At 52.8% G+C, this 20,339-nt stretch overlaps 1 protein-coding gene across 1 annotated transcript in view; it reads left to right on the top strand.

The window, feature by feature from the left end:
* Positions 1 to 5,106: 5,106 nt before the first annotated feature.
* The window catches only part of ARRDC1 (arrestin domain containing 1), a 32,888-nt gene continuing 17,655 nt past the window's right edge, over positions 5,107 to 20,339 (top strand). Inside the window, exon 1 of the mRNA XM_062505823.1 lies at positions 5,107 to 5,224. Coding sequence (XP_062361807.1) covers positions 5,107 to 5,224 — 118 coding nt within the window. The remainder of the gene's footprint in view (positions 5,225 to 20,339) is intronic.

Here is a 20,339-nt window from a genome sequence, read left to right as displayed (position 1 = left end):
TGGTTTGGTTGGGAACATTAGGAGGAGTTACTTTAAGAATACTAGGGATGAGAGTTAATGGATGAGGGAGAAGACCAGGTCAGGAACACCCTGTGTGTTACCCAGGGGTGCTCATCTGGACCCAGTGATGTGAGCTGTAGGGTCTGTGTGCAAGGGCATAAATGAGCACTAGTGCATCGACTCCTGTCTGTGCATGTGTCTGTATGTGAGAGGCTGCTCCTGCAACACGTTTCAGTCAACACACAAATGCCAGTCTGTGGGCTTGCACAGACACAAGCCAGCAGAATAACATGGGGGCTGGAGAAAACGCTTTACAGAGAGAGGCTTGAAGAGCTCAGATTGCTGTTTACCACAGACACTGAGAGGTGTCTTTATTCTGATGTGTAAACACCATCACAAGGAGAAAGGATGTGGCACCAAATGATTGTTTAATATCAGAGAACAGCAGAACAAGAAGCAAGGGCTGAAGCTGCCAAAGCTGGTGTGAAGAGCAGGGGTGCATGCTGGCACAAAGGGGATGAGCAGTGGAAACAAACTGCCGGGGGCATGGCAGGGTTTTTCTTGCCTGGTGAAGGGCAGTCCCTCTGGTGGTGTCTAAGACGAGTTACCCCATAACCAGGCACTCAATGTGAGGGTAAGCCAAGGTTACCTGTTATGCTGTTAGAGCCCCTCACATTTCAGTCTCTTTCTTATTCTTTGAGTGAGGCCTGGGGCATGGTCTCAGGGTACAGGTTGGTGAAGCCTCTGTGGGATGGAGCCCAAAGCATCTGCCTGGCCTCCCTGCAGAGCCCCTGAGCAGTGGTACCTCCTGGCTCTGCACTGTGGGTGGTTTCTGATCGCTTCGTGTTCTCCTCTCATCCTCTCAGGGGTTGGGCTGTGGTGGGGCTGGTGGCCCTTGTGTCTGGAGGCTTGGTAGGACCAATAGACAGATGGAGATCCAGGAGCAGTGGGGAGCTGCTGCGGAGTCCCTGGATATTGTGCCAGAGTTGCCCAGAGAAGCTGTGGCTTGGTCCATCCCTGCAAGTGTCCAAGGCCAGGTTGAAGGGGGCTTGGAGCAACCTGGTCTAGAGGGAGGTGTCTCTGCACATGGCAGGGGGAGGAATGAGATGGTCTTTAAGGTCCCTCCCAACCCAAACCAGTCTATAATTCTACTACAGAAATTTGTATACCCAGAGATTTGTATACCACTGGTGGGACATCCAGTTCCAACACCACCCTTCGGGAAGCTGCCTGGGAGCTGCCTCACAGATGAAACCACAGGAGGACTGGGGACTTTGGCTGTGGCCCCCTCCAAGGAGAGAAATGGTGTGGCTGAATGGTACCACCTCTGCCTGAACTGCTGGAAGGTGCCAGCCTGAAACAAATAATTGTTGTTGTTGTTGGTATCAGATGACATAATTTACCTGCCAGCAAATCAGCTGAGAAGCGGTGAGGCACTGAGTGAAGCAGGGAAATTATTTAGAAAGGCAATAAACCTAAGTGTAATATAAATATATGAGGGTAATGGATTTTATGTACACAGGAATACAGAACGGCCGTCAGTGGTGTAGGTAGCACAGGGAGCCCTCCACGGCAGTTCACATCTGTGTATTTTAGTTGAAGGGGAACTTAAGAAACCTAAAGGCCAGCTTCCACAAAGCTCTGCTGCTTTACTTCCCTCTCCATCACAGCCGCTCCGGTGCCTGCCCTTGCGGGGTGTGGTGGGCCCATGCAAGTCACACCCTCGCCAACCCCAGAAGGAGAGGGGAGAGGCTGGAAACGCAAAAGCCAGAGAATTTGGGAGTAGAGAGATAGACTCATCTCGTAACGAGAGGGCAGGAGAGGCGCTGGGTGTCCCCACGGTGCCGGGCAGCACCTGTCAGGCTCGTCCCTCTCCCCTGCAGCCGCGAACCCCGGAGGGCCGGAGGTGGAAATGAGCTCGCGAGGTGCAAACTGCCCCAGGGGTAACGTGCTGTGCCTCACCCAGCCGCGCTCCCTCGTTAACCCGGCTTCAGTCACGGCCCACGTATGCCCAGGCATTTCCGCGCTGCCTCTCCTGAGCAGTCCCAGCTCCCTGGCTCCGCTCAGCCCCAGCGCAGGGGAAACTGAGGCACGGTCGGATGGGGCTGTGCCTTCTCCGGGTCAGCGTGCACAGCTGGAAACTCCTGGAAAGACAAGAGGGGAACAAATTCAAGTCACAAGCAATGTCTGTGACTTAATGGTGGAGTCTTGTGTGTCTCTCACTTGCAGCCACAGATGAGCCCTCTGTGGGCACATTTTGCCCACCTGTGACACCACTCTCAGCTGCTCTCCCAGCACCTGTGCTTGAAGCTCCTCTGTGCTGCTGGCAAAGCATGGTTCAGGTGCTGCTGAGGTGGGATATTCTTTTTCCTTGTAATAACTACTATGTTCTTTGTCAGAAAATTTCATGCTCCTTAGGGGAGTTAGGGGAATGTGGTGACATCTGAAAGGAAAATTTTATTCTAAAGCTTGTCTTGACATTTGTTTTTCTTCTCTCTTTAAATTTTCCTTTAAATAAGGAGAAAATAAGGAAGGGAGAGTACACAGGTTGCAGATGAAGTGAGATTTCCCACCACAATAACAAAACTCTTCAAAGCAATTTTTTAAAAGCAAAACAGTAGTCAAAAATATCAGAAAGCAAATTGTGGCAGTTTACCAAATATCTTTAGCTTCCTTTTTTTTTTTAACTACTCTGAGTTTTAACTCCAACAACTCCTCACACAAGTAGATAAGAAGAATGACTCTGGTGCACGGGTAGGTGAACAGGGAGGCAGGAATGTAAATACATGTTTTGACTGCAATGAGTAAAACCCTCCTGAATCTGGCATCACCAGGGGAATGATGGGTGCCCTGGCACTGCAGGTATTGAATACGTTGAATTACAGAATCGCAGGCTGGTTTGGGAACTTAGAGATCATCTCATTGCATCCCCTGCCAAGGGCAGGGACACCTTCCACTGTCCCAGGCTGCTCCAAGCCCTGTCCAGCCTGGCCTTGGACACTGCCAGGGATCCAGGGGCAGCCACAGCTGCTCTGGGCACCCTGTGCCAGGGCCTCAGCACCCTCTTAGTAAATATTTTTATTCCTAACATCCAAACTAACCCTGCTGTGTGTCAGTTTAAAACCACTACCCTTTGTCTTGTCACTATCTACCCATAGAAAAAGTCCTTTTCCTTCCAATTTTAAAGATTCCTTACACTACTGGAAGGCTGTAAGGGGGTCTCCCTGAAGCCTTCTCTTCTCCATGCTCCAATTATATCCATCCAGTTACATTTTACAGACTGCTGTACACACTGTAGCTGCGATCCAGGGGATGGATCAGTGCTGCTGGCCATGACATGACAAGGGACTCTGTATCTTAGCACAAATCCTTGCAGTACTGTAGCTGTGTGCCTGGGTGCTTTTGTTCAGCTTCTGGTGCAGGAATCCTTTTAAATCACATCGTGACCTTGGACGAGCAACTTTGCCGTGCTTAAAATTAACTTCTCTGCAAACAAGGCACATAAATCTCCATGTCGGGAGAAGTTGCCGCATAGCATGAGGGACTCAGGTTTGGTGAAGGGTTTTTCCACCTTCAGTTGTCACATGTGTGGTGTCCCTCTGGGGCAAGGGTACCAGTGCTGCCCCAGGGATAAGGTGACCCCAGTTGTGCCTCAAACCATGAGCCTCTGGCCACTTTCCATAAGGGAAGAGCGGGTTCAGTAAAATCTGCTGTAGCTCAGGATGTTTTCACCTGTCCCCTTCTCCTGATTTGTTTGGCTTTGCTGGCAGCGCTAAATAGGGGCTTCAGGCTCGTCTTACAAAATAAAAAGGCTGGAGCAAATTGGAGTGCCTAGCCTGGGAAAACAAAAGCTAAGGGCAGCACAAGGAGAGCGGTGTGCGGACAGATCGCAGGGTACGCCCTGCGGGAGCAGATGAGCTGCAGAAAGCCTTGGCACAAGACTGTTGAATGTCTGTAGCCTGTGACTACACGCAGCCTGGAAACAAGAGGTAGCTCTCAAGCACCGGAGAAGGGAGAGCCTGGAAAGGCTTCCCAGCAGGAACCCATAGCACACGAACTCCTTTAGTGCCCTGTGAGGAGTTTCAGGTTGCCACAGCCACCGTCAGGAGGGTCCCATAGCCCCACCTGCCCAGGCTGGTGTCACTGCAGGGCCGTGGGAAGGACGGCTGTCTGTCCAGCCAGGTCCAGGCTCTGCAGATAAACAGCTCCTTTTACACTTATTCATTCTGCCTGTGTACACAGCCTGCTCTCCAGCGGCCGGGAGGTGCCTTTTCCCGGTGCTGCCTTTGGTGTGGGTTTTACAGATGGTTTTTATTCAATCAGGCAGAGATGAAGGGGCGGGGAACATGGCAAAGGTATGAAGTGTGCAGGTCATCCCTGGCTTCCTGGGACACCCTGATCTTCACTCGCTGATCCACCGCCAGCGTGGGGTCATCACTGATTCCTCAGCCCCAGTCCCAGGTGGCTGTCGGGTCCCTTGTATTTGCCTCTTGGTGGGCCCTTAAAGTGACTGCGGTTATAGAAACAGGGGCAGGGAGAGGTGGCAGCTGGGCCTGGAGAATTACAGGGAGGAAATGAGATTAGACGGAGCAAGGATCACCAGGAGGCGAGATGGCCCCATGCTGGGCAGTCAGCTCCTTCCCTCACAGCCCGACCGTACAACCTGCTCCTTCCCTCTCAGCACAACCTAGCCTCTGGAGCTGTCCTCTCCTTCACAGCCCAGTCCTACAAACAACTCCTTCCCTTACAGTAGTCAGGGGTACATCAGCTTCCCCTCGCTTCATAGCCTGACCCTATAGCAGTGTGGAATCCACCAGTTACCCCTTCCCTCACAGCCCAGCCCCACACTCCGCTCCTTTCCCTCAGCCTGGCCGCACAACCGGCCCCTTCTCTCGGCACTCGAGGGCCCACCAGCAGCCCCCTACCCACGGCCCGGCCCCCGCCGCTGCCCCGCGCCTCAGGCCCGCCCCGCTCCCTCAGCGCGGGCGGGGCGGGGCGGGCGCGGGGCGGGTCCCGCCCCCCGGGGCAGGCACAGCGCGGGCCGGGCCGCAGGTACGAGCGGAGCCGGCGAGCGGAGCGGGGGAGAGCGGCCGGGCCGGCGCGGCCATGGGGAAGGTGCAGCTCTTCGAGATCCGCCTGGGCGACAGCCGCGTCGTCTACAGCCCCGGCGAGCCGCTGGCTGGCACCGTCACCGTGCGGCTCTCGGGCTCGCTGCAGTACCGAGGTGAGCCCGCGGCCTGCCGTGCCCGGGGCCGCACGGCAGGGCGGAGATCCCGGGGAGGGGTTCACGGGCTGCCCTGGCTGCCCTGGGGATGGTGCCGGGGAGCGGCCGGGTTCCCTTCCCCGGCTCCGGGGCTGCCCCATCGCTGCTGCCCCCGCTGCCATGCGGCGGCCGGGAGGGACTGACGGGAGCAACCTGCTGGATTATTCCCTCCTCCTCCTCTTACTTTTTGCTCCCATCCCATAAATAAGCAAGCATCCTCCCAACCCCCTTCCCAAAACAACCCCGCGCTGGGCTGTGCCACAGCAGCCTCCGGAGCTGGCGGGGGCCCAGGGTGGCAGCGGGAGGTGGTGGAGGAGCTCGTCTGCCTCGTTCTGTTTTCCCGGAGTCCTGCGGCTTCCCAGGGCTGCCGGCATCGCCCTGGCACAGCCCCCGAACCTGGTGTCTTGGGTCGGACGGAGCCCGAATGTGTTAGGGCAGGGCGATGGGAGGAGGTGGGCGATGCCGTGTCCCGGTGGGCAGCAGCCCTGCCTCGACAGGACGGAGGAAATGGGCGATGCTGTGTCCTGGCAGGAGCCGTGCCCACCCACTGTCCGCAGCGAGCAGCCGTGTTATAACATCTCCAATGAACTCGTGCTTTTGAGTTGTAGCTCTGCTAGTGTGGGAGATGTCCGGGGTGTGTAGGAGGTCCTGCGGGTGCCAGGGCAGAGAGTGCCCGCTGGGCAGCACTGGTCTGGAGCAGGAGGTGTTGGCTGCGGGGTGGTTGTTGCTCCACGTGAGGCTCGGGCCATGCCCGTGGCTGATGCAGTCCATCAGGGCAGAGGGATGGGGCTGGACTGCAGTGAAATGAGCTGCTGGATCATCCAAACTGGGAGCTTCCTCCCCCGCCTTAGAGAAGTCATTCGCATTTGCGAGTCAGCTTTGTGCTCAGTGCTGTGGAAATGTGAACCGATTTGCTGTTTTCCCTGAGGTCTTGCTTGCTTCTCGTGTGTGCATGCTGCTGCCTTTGTAATAAGTTATTGGAGGGGGAAAAAAGGACCAAGTAATGTAAAATGTGAAGTCTCGTCTTCAAGAGCTGTCAGCCTGGATGATGGTGCCTATGCTTACCTGTGCCTTGCTTTAGCAAGCATCTCTTCCATTTGCTTGCAATAGCTTTTGGAAGCTTCTTGTGGAGAAAAGTACCCAGGACAAGTGTAAACTTGTAGCCTGTTTAACTCCTGTCAAAGCGAAACAGATCCAGCGTTTATCTCCTCGGAGAGTACTCCTAGATGCACTTCTTCCAGCAAAGATGCTCTTAATGAAGTCTGGCTGACTCCCCTCCTCGGCCCATCCCTTTGACTTCCATCCTTTCCTGAAGGTGCTTCTTGGAAGGGGCAAGAGTTTGGCCTTTGAGGGTTTGGTGTGCTGGCCTCTTGTGCTGCCAAAGTTACACCTTGCTGCTGCCTCTACAACTCCCATTTGGAGAGGACCTGCCACATTCTGCTCCACACCAGCTCTCCTTTGCTTCCTGGTGTTGTAGGGGAGGAGGAAGGTGTCTCTTTGTTTTATCTCTTCTTTCTGCTTCCCTATTGTTTTGATTCTGAGAAGCATCAGCCTGTGGTGTTATATACAGGTCCTGGACTCAGGAGGGGTTTTGCTGTGGGATTTGTGGTGTTTGGGGCTAGTGCAGGGATTTTGGAAAGAGCTGGGTCAGCTGAGTACTAGGAAAGCTGGCAGAAGCATCGAGCCAAAATCTGGGGTGGGTCCATGTGGTTGATGCTTCTGCTGAGGTCACCTGAGCAGCTCTTTTAGGCTGAATTTCCTGTACAATGGCTTTGTGATCTAGGGTAGAAGCTTTCCATTACTTGAGTCAGAGCTCACCCAGTTAAGTCACATTTGGATGTGAAACCAACTTCTACCAAGCATAAGGTGACTCTTTGCTGTGCGTGCTCCCTCCTGCTGTGTATCTTATGATCTCTGGTGCTTAAACCTTCTGCACTTGATCTCTTGGGCACCCTCTCCTTCTTTCTGGATGAAGGAAATGTCTCACTCTCAGAGGAAGAGGCTCATGTAGCTGCTGAAACATCTTTTTGGTCTAACAGCAGGTGACTACCTGCTGAAAGAGATGTTGTGAGCCTTGTTGGGCTCTGTGGGCTCAGCACTGGAGAGATCAGAGAGCCTGACATGCTCTGGCTTCCTGCTGGACTGTGGGGAGAGCTGGGTGGCATCAACTCATCTTATATAGACCTCTTACACAGCTTCTGTGGCGAACTGTGTCTTTCCAGGCTAATAAACTGTTTCCAGGAGAAGACAGAAAGTCCTTACCCCTGGCAGGTCTGGCCCACAGCACCATGATTTGGTACTTTCCATTTCCTGAGCCAGGCGAGTCGGTAGTGGTGACTTCTCGGTGCTGTGGTGTGTGAGGTCACAGCCGGAACCAGCCTGTAGTGATTCTTCACACAGTAACTTCTGGCTCTTGAAAATTACACCTTCTGAAAGGTGACAGTGCAAACAAACAGAGCTCGTTGTGCCTTGCTAAACACAGGAGAAATCTTGGGTCATGGGGCAGCGTGGCTGGGGACACACCTTTTGGGATCATAAATGTTCCCATTTAGACTGGCGTCAGTGCTGACTGGCAATGAGGGTTGTTCAGGAGTGCATCAACTTCAGCTGACCTTGCAGCAGCATCACAAATACTGACTGCTCCTTGGTGGCCTACTGAGGAGCCACACTTCTGCCTGTGCCTGTGCCAGGGTGAAGGACCTGCCCAGAAAACTTCTGAGCCTCAGGGGAGAGTGCTGATGGAAAAGGAGAATTCCTAATCATTGTGCCTGGTTTGCTGGGTAAATCATCAAACGTGTGTGTACAAAGAATAATTAATCTTACAGGAAGCTTGTGCAGGGACAGCTGGAGATGGAGTTAATTTGTGGGGAAGGAGGAGGGAAGCCACTTCATTCAAAGCAGGGCAGGCAGTCCTGGTTGCCAGCAGGAGCATGTGGGAACAAAGGCTTTGTGCTGCCTGGAGATGCTGGAGCACTTTCCTCTCAACTCTGTGGCTTCCAGGGGCCATGTGGATTATTTTGGTCCCGCCTGCCGTTCAGTGAGGCTTCACTGAACAAGTGTAATGTTAAAATAACAGCCCTCTCTGCCAGGTCACCAAGAGTAAAGAAACAGCAAGTGCTTTCCAGAACAGATTTCACCACTTTGCTATTATTCTCCACTCTTATTTGGCTGTCCAGGTTTATGCAGGGATGACTTGACTTTAAAATCACTCCCTTGAACTACGAAGCTCCAAACACAAGTACCCAGGTTTGTTCATGCTCTAGAAATACAGATATATAATTCCTGTTTCTGCACAGCAGAAAGCTGATGAATCATAATTTTCTTCTCTGATCTTAAATGTAGTAAATATTCTCACTTCTCATATGGAGAACAGAGAAAGCTGGTGGTGAAGGGGGATGAAGAGCATGGCTCTGAAATCCTGAGTCATGTGTCCAAACTAAAAGGTAATTTCTGTTCCCTGGAAGGGCAGTAGGGGGAAGTTTGGGTTTGGTGGTTCTGACATGTGTGTAACCTGTGCCCTTCCTGAGGAGAAGGGGTGACACCAAAGGACTCTGTTGGCCACGATTCTCCTACCACTCAACCTCTGGTACAGTGGAAAACATTGTTCCTGCAGGTAGGCCGTGGCTTGGGAAAGTGCTGGGGGAAAGGTGGATTCAGTCCCTGCGTAGTGGTATGGCTCTCTCCTGAGTCAGAAGTTTGCCTGTAAAAGAGGATAGGAAATCCCTGTACTGGCAGCATTGGTCACCTGCTCACCATTGGGGCAGCAGGGACCCCATGGCTGGTCCCTGCCTTGGGGTGCAGTGTGGGGAGGGAGCTTTGTGCCTTCAGAGCTGAGCAAGGCCTGGAGATTTGGAGGGCAGGAGCAGCACCATCGCTGTCCTTGGTGATCCTGGCAATGTCCCATGAGCTCCTCTAGCTGTCTGGTATCCACCAGCAATGGTGGGTGCCAGGATGAGGCCAGGCTGGCACTGCTGCACAGGAATGCTCACAGATGGCTCTGCAGCATCACTCCCCCAGGCTGGATGGCTCCTGCTGGAGGGGAGCTGGATTAACTTTCTTTTCTCATTGTGTGAAGAGAGACAGCAGGAAGCTGTGTGGCCAAGTCTGTCTGAGGCTGGGGAACAAAAGAGGGATTTTTTGCTCTCCTGGCTGGCTTGCTGCTAGAGCTCCAACTCCTCTGGAGTCAATAACTAATCACGAGATGGATTTGTGTCTCTAGTTGCTGCAGTGAACCATTCTCTGCCGCTCCCCCCGCCCTCACACCACTTGTGCTCAGCTGAAAAACTGTTTGCTGCTTTCCTTGGCAAGGAGACATGCCATGGCCTCCCATCCCTTGTTTAACAAAATGGGAGGACAAGTGGAGTGGAGTTCTGTCTGTCTGATTTGCTTCCAAGTGTGATAAACCGGGTGTGAGTGCTTATCCCTTCCCTGGAGCAGGGCAGAGCCGTCAGAGATGGAGCTTGTCTTTCAGGGCTGGAGTCAGGTAGGCGGCAGGGAGGCTCCCTGGCTAGGAGGAAGAAGCCTGTGGGTTTCCATCTCTCTCGTCTTGAGGCAGCTTCCTATCCCTGGCTGTGTTGGGAGAGGAGGAACAGCCAGGGTGGTGCATGGATGGGCGTGCTCCACTCTGAACATGTTGCAGAATACTTAGTGCTGTAAGTCATCCCCAGGGAAGAAGTAGGTGTGTAGAAGACACAGAGCTGTCGTTTGACTTGTTGAAGTTTTGCTAGAGGCTCTCATGGCCAGTAAGAGGAGGATGGATATGTGGATCATGCTCTGCGCTCCAGAGAGGGGATGCTCAGGCCCTTCCAAGAGAAGAAGGGAGTGGGGTGGTTGGGTTGTGCTGCAGGGCTGCTGTACACCTGACCTGTGTCAAAGCATAGAGAAAGGTGCTCTAGGTGTTGGGGAAGGTATTTTCCTTCTCCTGCTCGGGACAGCTACTCCTGAAATGGCCTGGCAAACATGTCAGGGGCTGGGCTTTGGTTTGGTGCCTCTTTTCTTGAGGGCTGATTGCTGAGATAGCCAAGGTACAGCCTTTAGGCTACTGCTGTGACCTCTGGAGTCTAGCAACAGAAATTGCTGTGGAAGTTAATAGCCTCTCTGTGATGTTCTTAAAATCTGTCACTCTTCAAATGTCTTGTGGAGAAATGCAAAGTGCTTAGGAGAGGAGAAAATGAGCAAAAGACCAGACTGTTTCCAGTCAGCATATTTTTTGCATTGTGCACGGTTGTGCCTGCATGTGCTCAGAGTCCCTGGGCTGTGTTCAGGGTCTGAAACAGAGGTGAAATGGATCTGCACTACAAAGTTGTTCAGGCTTCTGTTTGCTTGTGATGGCTTTTGAAGAGCAAATCTACATTCCCTACTCTCTCAGATGGCAAATTACAAGTAGATGGTGGGGTGCACAGGTCAGCTGGGAGTGAGGTGTTTTGCTGTCCCTAAGTTTGTGGGTAGAGGCCTTTTATCGCAATGTGGGTACCTATGGCTGGGTATTGCTCTGTGCAGAGGGGTGGCCAGTGCCATGAGTTTGAATTGTATGCCTTGAGTAAATTCTTGCAGGTGTATTGGGATCTTGAGATGCTGGGTGATGGCAATGGAGAGGATATAGTGTGTCCTAAGGTAAGTATTGAGCTGCTTTTGAACCTCTCGACAAGGTGAGAGTGGCAAGCTAGTGCCAACCTGGAATTATTTAGAGAGCTAGTTTAAAAACACCCCGATCTCTGAGCACCTTAGTCTTCATTAAAAGCTGGAGTTAGTCAGATATCTGTAGCAAAAGCTGTTTCCAAGAAGCATGAATCATTTCTGGAGCACTAATGTTTATGACTTCCACTCCTTTGTTCTTGCTGACGACACTGTGCTCTCTGACTGTCCTTCTGGCTCAGGCAGCTCAGACCAGAGGTAACAATGCTGCAGCAATTCACTGCTCATCCCTCCCAAACACACCCTCCTGAATTCCAAATATTCCTGGCAATAAGAGTGGGATAAAACTGGCTTGGAAGGCAACAGCTTTAGGGAGGAATGCTCATTGTATGGGTGGAAATTGGAGCCTATTTGATGGGAAGTTCAGCAGAGGTCTGAATGTCAGGGCCAGAGCTTCAGCTCAGGTCCCAGATGTTCCTTTCTGTATGCTTGGATCTCTGAGGAGCCCAGCCTGACCATGAGGACTGTCTTACCAACTTGTAGCACTCCCAGCACAGTGAGGATTTGTTATGTATCTGGTGTTCTGGTGATAACAAGAACATAAGTCATCTTTCCAAACTGATGATCTTGCTATAAATAGAGAATCCAGCTGCTTGTGTTGAATGGCATCAAAGGAAATCATAGGAACAGCTCTTATGCTTAGCGAAGTGGATTCTGGCTGTTTTCTCTGAAGATGACTGGGGTTGGGAGATTTTTATGACAACTGAGACGTGAGAAAGCAGTACACGAGAGAGCTCAATGTGATACGAGGAGTCTTCAGCAGGGAGCAGCTGAGACTGGAATATCTCATCCCATGCTGGGATTTTCAGCAGGGAGCAGGTGAGGATGAGATCTCCCATCCCAAACTGTGATCTCTAGCAGGGAGCAGGTGAAGATGGGATCTCCCATCCCATTCTGGGATTTCTAGCAGGGAGCAGCTGAGGCTGGGATCTCTCATCCCAGGCTGTGCCTTCCTGCCTCCCAACAAGAACCTGCCTGTGTTGGTACCCAGCCAGGATGAGGAGGCACTAAATGCAGACTTGCTTTACTGCTTGCAAGTAAGGCTCTTCAGGAAAAAGCCCTTGAAACCTCCCCTTCTAGGAGGAAGGGAGCTGGCTCCAGGCTTGTGCTTGGGAACTGCAGCAGCACTAAATCATTTGCAGGTGTCTCAGCAGTTCTGTGTGCTGAGTTGCAAGTTCAATGCCTAGAGCAGCAGGACAGACCCTGATGTGGTTCCATGTGGTTGCCTGAGTCCTTGTTCCTGCCTCCTCTCCCTATAAGTGGGCTCCAACCCCTCACACCAAAACTCCTGTCCCCAGGATGGCTGAGCAGCCCTGAGTGTGCTGCTTTAGTCCTTCTCCTGCTGTGGAGGCTAGGGCTCACTCAGGATGCCAGGTTGTGACAATGTGGTCTTTGCTGAATCCTTGCAGCCCCAAGGGTGTCCAGCCTGTGACAGACCTCCTGTCCCACCAGCTGCTGGGCTGGCTTTGCATGTGCTCCTTGTCTGGAGAGTGGGGGCTGGAGAATTTGTGCCCAGGAGCATCCCTTGAGCCCCAGGAGTGGATGGAGAAGTGTCATCTCTCCTGAACTTTGCATCTGCAGGGCTGTCTGTTGCTGAGGCCAGGAAAGCTGTGTCTGGCTGTGACGTGGGTGGCAGTGAGGGTCTCTCAAGCTGAGCACCAGCCAACAGGGCTTGTAGCCTAACCTCTTAGAAAAGGTATCTGAGAGTCTCAGAAGAAAATGAGCATGACTCAGTCCCACAACAGAGCCTGCCCCACAGGAGCCCTGGTGCTCTGGTATTACAGTAAGCCTGTTAAGCATGAATTTCCAGAAGTCTTTAAAACATTTATTTAGAAAGAGTCTGAAAAGGGAGTAGACTCTGGTGAATCAACCTCTTTGTGGTGAGTAGGGAAACCTGATCAGTTGGCTGCTTATCTTCTGCAGTGGCTTTTGGAGGGCGATGCTCCTGCAGCAGGGGCAGAGGGGCTGTCTGGGGAAAGAGCTTGCCAAACCTGCTCCAGGGTGTGGGAAGAGTGGAGCAGGGCTGACGGTGGTCGCACACAGAGGGGTGTTCCCAGGACAAAGGTATGTTCCCAGGACATCAGAGAGCTCAGCCTCCCTTTTCCACAGGACTTGAAGCTTGTTCTGCCAGCAAGGTGGGAAAAGGAGCCAGGCTTTGCACTTGCTGGGAAAGAACAGTTGAATTTGTTAATGAGTTTAAAGGGGCGTTTTCTTACACTAGTATCCAGCACATCCCCTCTGGGATCTGCAGTGCTCTGTGGTAGGTTGTGGTGGAGTTTCTTGCTCAGTTCTTCCTTTTTTTAGACAGCCAAGTCAATTGTACCAGAATATCTTAACTCCTCTGGCCTAAAGTAGAGTTAAGTGCTGGGTGGAAACCTATTTGACTTTGGGCAAGCTATAAAAAAAAGAGATTCCTCACTTCTGTTTTAGCACTGCTCAGCCTGAGGAAGGGTGGCGGTGGTCCCTGGCTGGCTGAAGTGCTGAGTGCTGGCAGGTCCTGGCATCCATCAGCATTCCTGTGAGCCAGGGTGAGCTGCTGATTCTGTTCCACTTGTCTGGCTGCATGTTGGGCATCTGGGACTTGCATTCCCTTCTCACAGGGCTGCTCTAGAGGCCAGGTGCTGAAGATTAAGATGCCCTGACTGCTTATGTATGTACAGCCTTGTTTTGCTTTGAAGAGCATAGCTTACTTAAATTCAGGGCTCACACAATCCAGCTTACTATCCAGGTCCCCTGAGAAGGATGGAGTAAATTAAATCTACATTAAATTTATTAAAATAAATCTGTCTTGTGCAGGGGATCATGAGTAAAACTTTTCTGGACCCTGCTGAGATCCTAAATATGAGCTGTTCCTATACCAGGCTGGTGGCTGCAGGCCCTGCTTGGAGCTTAGTCCCATCCCAGTCTATCCCACCTGAGAGCAACAGAGGCTTCTTCCTCATGGATGGCATGAACAGAAGTGAGCCTCAAATGCAGTTCTAGGAGGAGGGCAGGCACTGCAGTCTCCAAACAGGTCACAGTTTATCACTCTGACTTTTAGTTCAGAGTAGCAGAAAGGAAAGAAATTTCTTGAGATTAAAGTTGACTTCCTGCCCTGGAGCAGTTGAAGCTCCACAGAAGTGTTGCCTCCATCTCTCCTTCAGCCTTCTGCTCCTCTGCAACCTCTCTGCTTTTCCCCTCCAATACTTGGAGGGATGGATGCTGGGAGAGAAGGAGGCTGTGAGTGCTGGCAGTGTGGCTCAGGTGGGTGGCTGGCATGGAGATACTCCTGGGGAGCTTTGAGATCTGCCTCTCTCTGCCAAGTAGTTTCTCGCTGCTGTTTGATCTGACTGTTCCCAGCATGCAGGGGTGCCTGTGTTTGCCAGCCTGGCCTGGGAGGAAGAGGATGGTCCCTCAGCATGCTGGGGTGGGGCACAGTTGCTCTCCTTGCAGGAGTACCCAAGGAATGACATTGGCATTGCTGACCTCTGCCCTGTGTGTAGCAGCAGGCACTGTGTGGAGCAGCTCTGCTGGACTGTGCCATCTGTTTAGGATGGGATGAAAATTTGGGCTCCCAAAACTGGTCTGAGACACTGCCAGGATATGTCCTGACTCTGCTCTGCCTTGGTACAACTACCTCTGCCATTGTGGGCTTTCGAGCAGAGCAAGCCTACTTCTCCACATCTCTTCCCAGTCTGTGTGGCTCAGCACTGGGGTCTACATCAGTCTGAAGCTTAAAAAAAATGTCCCAAACTTGTCCTGGTTCTGCAAGAGGCAGTTTTATAGGAAGGATTACCACAGCATCCCCTTCTGGAGCATGGTTGGGGAGCAGTGAGGTGGTTGTAGGAGAAGTAGCATGATGGGATCAGGGTGAGGGGCTGGATGGGGTGAAGCCCCTGAGTCAGGCCCTGAGTGCAGGAGCTGTGGTGTTTCATGCCTGTTACTAAGGAGCTGCCTCTGGCAGATCTAAGGCACAGACTGTGTGGCACATCTTCAACCCCCTCCTGCAGCCTGTGTGGCCTTGTTCACTGGTGAGTTTTGCCCCTACAGCCCGACATGTGCAGAGCCAGGCTTGTTAAGTGTACACAGCTGAGGATTTAATTCCAGATGTTGGAGATGACCCCCTTCCTCCGAGGGCAGCCAGCATGCTGATAAAACACTGTGATGCTATAAATAAACCTGTCAGCTCCACAAGGGAGAAAAGCCTTTGGTTTGAACAGGAACCCAAGAGTTGGCTTTCTTGTCTCAGGATTTATGCTGACCCTTGGTTTTGGGGAGGAGCTGGAAAATGTAGGTTTCCCTGTTGTTCTCAGCCTGATTGAAAAAAATTACTTGCAACTGGGGGAAGGATTGATCTGCCTGGGAAAGGACTTAGACAAGATTTGTTCTCCTGATTTTCTGCAGGTACTCACCTGCCCAGCCTCCCTTTGGAGGCTTCTGCATTGCTGGAATGAGGACATCCTTATGTGTCCATACTACCTGCCCCTCCTCTGGCTAAAATAATTCATGCATAGCCAGAATAATGACTGTGGGTCACTTTGCCCCAGTGGCAAAGCTGTCACTCTCCTGGGGTTGCTACAGGTGGAGTTTTTCCAGGCTGTCTTGTGGAGCTGCTTCAGCCTTCCTACAGTGTGGGGCTGCTTTTGGAGGGTCTGGACTTCCTGCAGGTTGGGTGGGACATCCAGGTGGGTCCTTCTGCCTCAGCTTGGCAGTGGACAAGTACAGCCCTTTTGCCACAGCCAGGGCAACAGGCACTGCTGGCTCTTAGGATGGCATTTGCTGAGCTTGGATCTGTAGGGCTGGCTCTGCTGCCCTGGAAATCAGCACACTGAAAGGTCGGGGAGGGAGGGACTGTCCCTTGCATCACTGTGAGGGGTTTGGCTGGTCCAACCCCTTGCAAGGTGCTGAGGGCAAGTGCCAGCCTGGGGAAGGAATGGCTGAGCAACAGAGCTTGCTTTTTCTCCTGGGGGCTAAATGATGCTAAAGTTTGTGCCACTGCAGAGGGGCTGCAGCTGAGCTTATGTGTGGCAGGAGCATTGCCATGGGCAGCAGCATGAGGACAGGGAGGCCTCAGACATAGCAACCACTCAGAACTTCACTGGGAGCCTGTCTGAGCCTCCGAGCACAGAGCTGTGCTGGCAATGAGCTTGTGATGGCTGGCAGGCTGTGGGAGGTGGGATGTCCCCCTAGGTCACAGGGAGCAGCAGCCTCCAGGAGCTGGAGGCTGCTGGTGCTGTGAGAGATGCTGCTCCCTGTGCATCAGTTCCAGACAAGTCAGTTCCTCTCCTGGAGCCTGGCTACAGGCTTGGATTTGAGTTGAGATGGAAAGCACAGACGACTCTTTTAGGCAGCTTCTCTCCTTCCATGTTAGAGGCCAGATCTCTTTTCTGCCCCTGTGCTGGGCTCTTGTGAAAGAAGAAGATAAAAGCCTCTCCAGACAATCCTTAACCTTGTGCCAAACTCACTGCTGCCTCCAGCACTTGTAAGCTCTGCTCTTGCCTCATTGGCTTGTGAAATGCTCAAGACTATTTGTGTCTCAAGAACTGACAGGATGGAGCCAGAAGGATGGGGACAACTGAGATTTAATTAGGAGCTGTTGGTTTAATTAGTAGTGTCTCAATATATTCACACACGAGGGAGTTGTGTATCTCGTGAGTTTCCAGCCTTCCTGCTCTGCCCTTTCTGTCTGAAGCTGTATGGGTGTGTTTCTGTGTAAAGGCCATCAGTAGAAAAACCTCATCTGCCCCTCTTGGTGTCTGCTTTTCGTGGAACTTTTCTAGGAATTACCCAGTCTCCACAAAATGAGAGTAACTTGCTCTGCCTGTGGGTCTTCCTCTCTCCCAGGCTTGCCATTTTCCCGGTGCTTTCTGGTCCTGCTTTGCTGGCAGTGTGGGGAACCTCAAGCCCTTCATCTTCACATGGATGCAAGTCTGGAGGATCTCAGGATGTACCCATACTTGGGATTTTTGCTGAACCCAGAGGTGTCGCTCCAAGGTGGAGCTGTGTTGATGTGACCTCCTGCTGCCCATCCTGTGACAGCCCATCCTTCTGTCAAAAACAGGTCCCTACTACCATGCTTTGGGGAGGGGTTGGGGTTCAGGGGGATTCTTCACCCCCTTCTCCCAAGGCTGCTTCTGTCCCCTGGCGTGGAAAATCGCTCATTCCCATCTCATGGATCTTCTGAGTCCCTGGAGCTCCGGAGAGTCCCTGGCACCTTGAGAGAATCAGTTAAAATGTGGTGATCACTGTCTGCCATGGCTCTGATGGAGAGGGATGAGGGAAGGGGGCTCTGGCTTCCCGTGGCTTGTTTCCATGAAATGAAGACTTGTCTGATGCAAACTCGCTTGACTCTCACAACTTCTCCTCCTTTGCTCCCTTGTTAGATGCATCCGGGCATGCACAAGTTTTCCAAAGGGTATCTCAGTCCCTGGGTGCCCTCTGATTCCATCACTAATGCATGGCCTGGTCTCTTGTGCTGTGTGGGGTCACTGCAGGCACACGGTGGCTCTGCCATCCATCTCACCCCACGTGTGCAGGGCTGGGCCCCTCCTTCCCTGCAGCAGGGATGGCTGGAGCCTCTGGGTTCAGCAGACGTGGCTGAGGCCACGTGGTGACCCGGGTAAGCTTCACCTGGCAGCATCCCAGGGCTGTTTGTAAGTGCCATGTCAGAGCTTGGTTGCCAGCTCTTCATCCGTCCTTGCAGAGGAAAGGGAATGACCGGAGAGTCTGTTTGTCCTGCCTAAGCTGCTGCCAACTGCAACAGCCACCACCCCCAACTGTGTCAGGTTGTGCCAGGGGCAGGCTCAGGCTGGAGATCAGGGAAAGGTTCTTCCCTGAGCCAGAGGGTGCTGGGCACTGCCCAGGCTCCCCAGGGAATGGTCCCGGCCCCGAGGCTGCCAGAGCTCCAGGAGCGTTTGGACAGCGCTGCCAGGGATGGACAGGGGGGGATTGTTGGGGGGTCTGGGCAGGGACTGGGGCTGCACTGGGTGATCCTGGTGGGTCCCTTCCAGCCCAGGGTATTCAGTGATTCTGTGAACTTGTTCTGCTGCTTCTGCCCAGCCTAGAAAACCCAAACTGACCAAGATGCAGCAGCCTCTTCCCTCCCCTTCTGTCCATACCTGTTGTGGCAGGTGTGTGGCATAGGTGGGACTTGAAGTCAGAGTCATTCACTTGGGACTGGGGCTGAGTGCAGGGTGACCGTTGAGCCTCTCCTTGCTCAGCATGTGGCTGGATTTTGGAAGCAGGGATGTGCACACACAACCTGCCCCTGGCAGAGGAGGGGATGCGTGTGCTGTGCTTTCCTCGTGCCCGAGGCACCACACCAGCTCCTCTGAGGAGGGCAACTCACTGGGTCAGGAGAAAAAACAGTTTGAAATCTATGGCCGCTCTCCTTAAATCACCTTGGAAGAAGTCAGACGTGCCCAGCTCCTGGCATCTCTATTTTTACTTTGTGCAGAGATGGATATGGCTGAGCTGTCTCCTTTTATTTCCAGCATTTGGCACGTGCTGCAGCACGTTGCTAAAGATGTGTCTGGCTGGATGCGGAGCTGCCCGCTTCCCTGAGTCCCTGAGGGACTGCAGGGGTCAAGGGCTTTTGCCTTCTGCATGGCTTCATCATTCATTTCTTCTCTTCGCCTTCCCCTTCCACTCCCCTTACAGTTTTTGGACTTTGTTTTTTTCCTGTATTTGTTCAAATCAGCCTGGGTAAACAAGGAGCAGGAGGGAGGTGACTGGGGACACTGGTAGCACTGGATTCCAGAGGCATTTTATGGGTTTCTAATAACTGGAACTGGCCTATTCTGATGCAGAAACTATTCTTATTTCCTCTGTCTACAGCTTAGCAGTTCCAAGATTTCCTTGGAAAGGCTCAGACTGTGCATTTTGCTTCCTGACAGGCAGGCTGACAAGCTCTGTGCTCAGGTGGCTCCGTTGCAGGAGCTGTGATGGTGCTGGTTTTGCCCGGTCTGTCCTGACAATGCCATTTTTAGGTTCTAGCTGCCCCCAGAGCCACGTGCCTGAGCTGTGCCTGTTACACATCCCTGTTCCTCCTCCTGCTTGTGGGCAGGAGCCTGTACAAGAGAGAGCCAAGCAAGTCTCCAGTATCTCTCTCTGCCCATGGGATGCTCACGGAGAGTCTGATTTTATGGTTCACTGCTCCAAAACCTGGTTAGGAGTGAATGGTTTGATCTGTTGAACCAGGCACCTCTGAAACCTCCCAAATAACTTGGCCCTGTAGCTGCCAGTCTTCCTTGCTCTGGGGTTGAAATTTTGGGGCTCTCTGACTGTCCTGGGCCTGCTGCCCCCAGCATCACCCACTCTGCAGGGGCCTGGGGGTCATCTGGCTCCTCCAGTAGCCTGTGAGGTGGGATATGTGGTCCCTGTGTCCAGCCACACTGTCAGTTGTGGGGCAATAGCTCAGAGCTATTGTCCACCCCATTTTTCCCCAATGAGGTGGGGGGAGCTCATGTGTCTGGAGCAGGTTGGAGAAGATGCTCTGTAACAAATCTCTGCCCCCTGAACTGCTCCAAGGCTTGCCCTAAGTGTGGTGACTTGGTGTGTCTGGTGAGGGTACGCTGGGAACTTTGGGGAGCATAGAGGGAAGGGGAGAGGGAAATTCCTTCAAACTTTTCAGCTTGAAATGCTGCTTTCTGTTGTTTGGGACTGGAATGGCAACCCCAGGGTGTGTAATGGTCAAGGGATATGTCTGGAGAGGGCTTGGTGGGGGTGAAGGACTGGAATCCCTTGGAGCCCCAGAGCAATCCTTCCAGGGACTGTCCCTCCTCTCTAGGCACAGGCTGGCTGTAACCAATGCCAGTTTGGGATGTCAGTGGTTAATTGGGAAACCTTGGAGCTGACAGCTCCTGTGCTGGAAAACTCCTTAGCAAGCTGTAGAGGGATTTTTGGGCAGGTTCTGAGTTTAGCCTTAGTGCTTGACCATGGCAGCAGGGCCCCAGCCACGGGCTGGCTCTGAGTGTCAGACTGCAAACCCACTGCCTTTGCTTGCTGAGCCTGTCTGCTGTGGGAAGGGAGCTGGGCCACAGCGTGTGTTCCTGAGCATTCCCACCCACCTGCCTCCCTGGAACAGGAGAGCCTCCCTGCAGTGCAGCATCGGGCTGGAATCAGAGTCTGTCAGCCCCTTATCTGGGTGTTGAACAGATGGTGGTGATCTATATACTCCTGTAGTGAAGGGAGACTGAGGGGGAGCCTGCTCAGGGGCTGGTGCTTCTGAAGCATGTGAATGTTCTCCAGGGTTTGTTTGGGCTTTTCTTGCTCTCATCTCCTGTGAGAATAGTGAGTGAGTCTAGGCTTGATTTGACTGGATCCATCTGTGTTACGTGGGCTAATTCAGAGTGGGACAGGCTTGTTGTGAGCCCGGAGATGTGGCAGTATGTCCGCGGTGGGA

The sequence above is a fragment of the Cinclus cinclus genome, chromosome 19 (assembly GCF_963662255.1).
Source record: "Cinclus cinclus chromosome 19, bCinCin1.1, whole genome shotgun sequence".
In the NCBI taxonomy this organism is placed as follows: domain Eukaryota; kingdom Metazoa; phylum Chordata; class Aves; order Passeriformes; family Cinclidae; genus Cinclus; species Cinclus cinclus.
Note: the sequence above shows the minus strand (reverse complement) of the source record. Positions and strands in the feature narration are given on the sequence as shown.